At 54.9% G+C, this 6513-nt stretch overlaps 1 protein-coding gene across 1 annotated transcript in view; it reads right to left on the bottom strand.

The window, feature by feature from the left end:
- LOC104283438 (probable E3 ubiquitin-protein ligase TRIM8) overlaps positions 1–6513 on the bottom strand; it is a 17419-nt gene continuing 10906 nt past the window's right edge. The window contains exon 2 of the mRNA XM_009881611.1: positions 1–63. Coding sequence (XP_009879913.1) covers positions 1–63 — 63 coding nt within the window. The remainder of the gene's footprint in view (positions 64–6513) is intronic.

The raw sequence follows: 6513 nt of genomic DNA, 5'->3' as shown, positions 1-6513 counted from the left end.
TCACAGGATGAAGATGAGCCTCAGTGATGCCTGTGCCTTTGGCTGGCGCAGCCGCCTCCTGCCCTGGATCCACCAGGAGAGAGAGCATCTGGCCGGGAAAAACATGCTCCTGCGCTGTATCCTGGTGGCACGAGGACAGCAGATGCTTTTGGGCGGTGCAGGAGCAAGACGGAGAGACCAGCTCTGAGAGCTGCCGGGGCTGTGGCTGCAGGCACAACCAGGCCCTCAGGGCAGCGAGGAGCTCAAGAAATCTTTTTTCTCTCTGCTGGGAAGGGAGGGAGAGGAGATCCCCACCCAGGCCTGGGCGCGGATGCTGGCCAGCAACCGTCCCCGGCCAGCTTTTGGGGGGGATGACAGTCCAGGCTGCCTTCGCCTGGGAGCGAGGAGAGCCAGGAGGAGTCATAGGACTCAGCTCCGAGTTTATGAAGAACAAGGTCTGCATCTTCTCTGCCATCAGAGATGTGAGGGAGGAGCTCTCCCCCCTGCCCCCTTTTGGTTTTAGGGGGAAAGCGTCCTGATTTGGGGCTGCTTATAAATGAGTGCCAAAATCCACTGGGCTCCTCAGACATCTCTGGCATGGGGCTCCAGCTGCCGGCCCTGGCACAAGCCCACCCTGCCCAGCACGACCCAGAGCCAAATGCCCTTTAAGCAACCAGCTCCGGAGCACCGGCACAGGGGCATTGCCAGGGCACTCCGGGAAAGCACAGGGGTTTGCGACATCCCAGAAAGTTTCAGAAACCCAGACCCAAGTGCCTTGAGCAACTCTTTCCAGCCACTTGGGACCTCAGACTGACACCAACACCTAGAGCACATCTGGCCCCGATGACCAACATCGCCTCGCGCTTCCTTGCTGCCATGCCAGAAAATATAATCTGGGCCCTGCAGCTACACTGACTGGGATTCACCAGATTTCAGGTTTTCAGAGCCTAAGAGATCGTGTAAGAAGTCCTGCCCTTTCCGCCTTCGGCGCGCTCAGTGCTTGTGGTTTCTTGAATGTTTCAATCAATTTACATGTACGTTATGGGGGCCGTAACCTCCTTTTCTCCCTCTTCTGTCTCTGTTTTCATACATCTGCCCCTTCCTGACCACAGATCCAGCTGAAAAACTAAGCCAGTAAAAAAAAGCAGTCTCTTCTCGGCTGGATCATCTCACTGAACTGACTCTCACCAGCACTCTGCCAGTTCCAGTGGTGGCAGTCTGGACAGAAAAGGGAGGTTGTTCAGTGCCGAAATGCAGTCGAATCACAATATCCTGCTCCTCACAAAAGCCCTGTTGCTCTGACATATCATCTGTGAATCGCTCCTTCCATAACCCCCACAAAAAAATAAACAGGCTTTGGCAACCCCCCCAATCCTGCCTCGATCTGCTGTTGTCCCAGCCTCGCCTAGCTCTGTTGAATCCCAAGATCTTCCCAACTTGCTGCAATCTCGGAGTCCCGGCCAGTCGTCCCCAAACTGCGGCTGGCGGGATGCCTTGCCTTCAAAAGCCGCCATCCTGCAAAGACCCACTCTCATCGCTTGGCAGCAAACCTACCCCCATCTGCAGCCCCTGCAAAATTGAGAAACCCTCACTCCCTCTTCCAAATAAACATCTTGGATTCAAGATCCAGCTGGCCTGTGTGATCTCAGTGCTTTCTCCCTGCAGGGGTGAAACACAGCCAGACTCTTCCACCCTTCCTTCCATTGCAGGCTGAGCTGCCTCTCCCCTGCCCAAAGACCTCCGCTCCGTACTCGAAACGGCTCAGCCCTGCCACGGGAAGACCTGAGCTCTGAACAGCCGCCCCTTCAGCTTCCTACCCTACTAATTTCTAATGTCTGCTCTGGAGGGAGCCCGGCCTGAGGATCTGGATGCATGAGCAGGTTTTTGGGGGAACCCAGATACCACCGAGGAGCAGCGCAGCCACAGTGATGCCTGTGTGCACCTATGTGTCCCAGCCACGAGACCACCGATAAGTGCAAAGGCAATGACCAGCAGCCATGTGCCCCACCAGCATCTCGTTTGGTGACACAGAGACAAGGGATCCGGCTGCATGGGCAGCACAAAGCCTGTCTCTGGGCTCAGGGCAGCACTAGAAAGAAACCCCTGCTTTGATTTAAAGGCCATGATTTTCTTTTTTTTCCTCCCAACTGATCTAGTTAAACTTCCAACCGCTCAAGGCTATTTTAATTTGTACTGGTAAGTTAAATCAACACAAACAAGGGCAGAACAGGTTTATATGCACCTCTATTACTGGCTTGTACCAACTAGAGCGCAGCTAGATTTCTCCAGGCTGCTTTTTTTTTTTTTTCTTTTCTAATAAAGATAAGGGGGGACGTATTTTGTGCACCTCCAACTGACAAATGGAGCCTGAAAGTGAGTTGGGAGTCAAAGCCTTGCAGAAAGTCAAGGTGACTTATGTGCCAATAGGCTGGATTCAAAGAGCTTTGCAAAAATGCAGATCAACTAACAAGATTTATAAAACCCGTTAGGGGCTTAGAGGCCGCTTAATTCTCAAAGGTGCCAAGGAAAGTGCCTGACTCACAGAGGGATGGATGGGGCTTACAGAGGTGGCTATCTCAACCTTTTGGTTGAGAAGAAAAGGAGACTCAATTTCTCTTGGAAACGAGATTTTGACACACTGAGATGTTTACTCCAAGTCTTGGCTCCTCCATCACTTACTTTAAAGAAAAAGAAACCAAGTCCTGCTGCTGCAGACAACTGCTACAAACATCTACCCAAAGCCACAGCAGAATCTGCTGCTTCAGCTCGCCAGTGCCAGACACCACCCAGAGGAGCATGAGATTCAATCACATTCAGCACACAAGCTGGAAAAAATAAAAAGGGGGTGGGGGGTGGGGAAGGAGGACTTTGCACTTCTACAGCTCCCCAACGCCCAGCATTTTGCAGGCTGGAAGCAGCCCGTCAGCACCTGCAGGCAGCCAAGGCGACATAAGGGGAGCCCATCAGCCACTCTGCACCCGAGAGGGACCATGACCATGACCATGACCTGCCCAACGCCGCGACCCCTCAGCCACCTTCCCTGCTGGGTTTTCTCTCTCCCCCGTTTTTTTTTTTTTTTACAAGGCGGCTGTTGAGAATCTGAAAGCCCGGATTATAATCTTTATGAATCCCATAGTTAGATTGCGCTGAACAGCAGCCCAGCAATACCAGATGTTCAAACAAAGCTGCCAACCGACAGCTGTCTGCAGCTTGCAGCGTGTTTTTACTTTAAAATGCAAAATGATACCAATCTATATTAAAAGAGAGACGTTCGGAGCCTTGCGATAGCAGCTGAAGCCGCGGATATTGCTCTTTCATGCAGGGTGTGGCGGCAGAAGGAAATATCTCAGAAACTACTGCTTAAGCCACCCTCCTGGCCCCCCCAAATCCTGGCCCCTTTCCTAATGGGAAAGAGACTCACGTTACTGCCTGAGTGCCGTGAATGTACCAGTGCGTGTCCAAACAAGCCAGCAAAAAGAAAAATGCAGCATGAACAAACACCGTCTAACGAAGGATGCCAGAACGAATCCGGGCGCTGCACAGCCCACACCTGGCTCTCAGCGGCATGGGGAGGACAAAGCAACACGCAGGGGGACGGAGGGAGCCAGATCCGGGGTGGAGGGTGCAGCGGTGCCTCCCCTCCTGTGCCAGTGACCAAACTGGGGGTGGCAAGGTCCCTTCTGGCAGCAGAGCATCAGCAGTGGAAGCAAGGGATGGAGAGGCATCTCCCAATGCTCCCGTCCATCCACCCAGCATCCCACCTCGGGTTGTCACACACACAGATGTGTGTTTAGACCCTCTAAAACACACACAGATGCTCATGCGGTGCTGGTGCCACTGGGGAAACTCTGCTGGGGCCCCCTCCGAGACTCGACGTACAGCAGGTTTTAAACTTGCATTGCTTTGTACCTTTATTTGTTAGGCTGGCTTGGACCAGGCACAAAGCCCTACACCCTGCAACTTCTTCCATACACCACCAGCTGGAGAAGGCAAGAGCTGGAGCTCAGCCTCACTCTCTGTTTTCCCTCTCTCTGGAAATGCAAGCCAACCCGCACCCACTGCATTTTGAGGGTGGCAAGTCCTGAACAAGCCGGGCACAGCACAGCACTTCTGGCTTGCAGGAATCGCGCAGAGGGCTCTGACTTAGTCAAACGTGACGTCCCAAATTCCCCACCAGCCGTGATCACAGGAAATCTTTGGGACCGGTCCCAAGGCTGCCTCATTGTGCTCCGAGCAGCAACAGCATGAATGAATCACGCTCCTCAACGTGACACCCAGCTCCCAGCAACGTACTCAGGACCAAAATATTTACATTGCAAACGAATAAGAATGGGACCAGATCCCCTCCCCAGCCTGGTGACATAAAAAGGCCAACCTGGTCTTGCATTGAGCAAGTGGGTGGCAGGAGGATAAGAAAGCAGGAGGCAGAGACCAGCCCCGTGTCTTGCAGCCTGGCTCTGCCCAGCAATGCCGAACTAGAGCCCTTCTCCGTGGCAGCAAAACCTCCACAGCGGCGAGCACCAAGACTATGATCCCCATGGTACCATGCTCCTGACGGAGCTCAGCAGCCGGGCGACATGCGAGGGAGCATGCTGGGACCTGTAGTTTCCAGCCAGCCAGCTGCAAAACGCTATCCGCCAGTAAACACATCTCGAATTAAAGAGATGCGAGGCCCCCATGCTGGCAAGCTGCCAGCCATGGCTTCTAGTTGGCAGGCAGTTGGCCAATTCCCATGTGTTGCATTAGCCCCTTTCCAAAGAGCGGCCAAGAGCCTGCACCCCACAAGTCCCCCCTTGCAGCCACACTGCGCCCTGCCCTTGCCGAAATCTGCACGGACAGCGAGATGCTCCCAGAGCTCAGGTGCAGCCCGGGGCCGCAGGAGACGTCAGCCCTGCTCCTGCCTTGCTGCGAGCCCCTCTACTTCTCCTCCATGGCACTGAGCCACTGCTCCGGCACTGAGCAAAACCCCACAGCTGGCACTGCCCAAGCTTCAGATATATAGAGCCCAACACTGCATCCCTAGAGGGGTCAAATAAAGATGCCACCGAAGCAATGAGAGTCACAGGCAGCAAGAAGCAACGCACCACCATGGTGCTTTCAGGCAGAGCAGCACAAGCAGGCAAAGCTCTGCCGAACCAGTACGCTGTCAGGGTTGGGGGCAACCACCTCCCCACAGCATCCCAGTTGGGCATGCAGCCTCTCCCGGAGCACTGCCACTGCCACCCTGCACTCCAGCGAGGCCAGGACTGTATTTCACCCCTTGGGGAGCGTGGCACCCCTCTCCTCACTCACTTGCCCTCCCCACTGTGGAGGAAATCACGGCGCCCGGGTGATGTCAGGAGGCATCACTTCACACAAAGGCCAGGCTTCCTGGCGGGGAAGGGGTGGGGGAGCGGGAAGGAAGGGGAAGAGGAGCCCGGGGCAAAGGCAACCAGCACCTCCAGCTCCCCACATGAGCACGAGGGCAGCGGCAGGAGATGGCACAGCCCCTTCTCCTTTAATCGCCCTTGTGTTCAGGAAAGAGAGGCAACATCCTATTTCCCAGCGCCCTTCACAGGAGCCCCAATGTGGCCCTGCCCCACAGAGCTGCGCCAGAGCGTGCAACCCTTTAAGGATGCACAGTAAAATCTTAATTTTCTCCTGCAAATAAATCTATCCCATCTTCACCACCTCGGCTGGACTGTGGCTGTTGCTGACCCAGGGAAGCACACTCCAGCCAACCGTAGGGGCACAGCCCCCTGCCCAGCACCCATCCAGGAGAAAAGCCACCTCTGTGACAAGCTTGAACGCTAGTGCCCCCAAAATGGGCACAACTGTGCACCCCACCTGACTGTCTCATGCCCACGGGTGGCTAAACACTCGTGGCACCGGTTAATTGATAAATACAGGTTAAAAATAACATATTCAGGACAAAGTCAAGAGTCATCTGCAGCCCTCATTTCCCAAACTCCTCTCCCCAAAGTCAAGCATCTTTACAACATGCAGCACATCACGGTCCCTATGGCATCGAAGCGACCTCCCCTTCTCTGCCTTCCCGCAGCCCCCAGATCATCCCCTGGCAGCGAAGCAGCCAGCACCGGGCTGCGCTGCTTTTGTCTTCACCTCAACCACTCTCCCAAGGGCAAGAGCGCGCTGGACCAACTGCATGGGGACCGGTGAAGAAGGGTGGGCATAGGGGACCTGCAGGACCTGGTCGATGTTGATTGAGGGGAGGAACCACCGATGTTGCAGGGGGCAGCCCAGGAAGATGGGTTTTGGATGCAAGCACCACTGGGGAATAACCATAAAGGAGCAAACCCCACCGCTCTCCTTTAACGTGCTGACTTCTGCTCCTAGTAGAAGGCCCGTCATTGGTTTTTAATCTTGCCCGATTACGGGCCAGCCTTTGACATTATTGATCTCAGGCCCCTGAAGTATCATTTATCTTCCAGGTTTGACTTGGTGATCGGAGCCTGACAGCTCAGACCCTGGCCGGCTCCATCCTCCTGGGGAGGCAGGGGGACCGCTCTGTTCCACGCCGGTCCCGCTGATTCC

The sequence above is a fragment of the Charadrius vociferus genome, unplaced genomic scaffold, assembly GCF_000708025.1.
Source record: "Charadrius vociferus isolate BGI_N301 unplaced genomic scaffold, ASM70802v2 scaffold282, whole genome shotgun sequence".
Classification (NCBI taxonomy): Eukaryota; Metazoa; Chordata; class Aves; order Charadriiformes; family Charadriidae; genus Charadrius; species Charadrius vociferus.
Note: the sequence above shows the minus strand (reverse complement) of the source record. Positions and strands in the feature narration are given on the sequence as shown.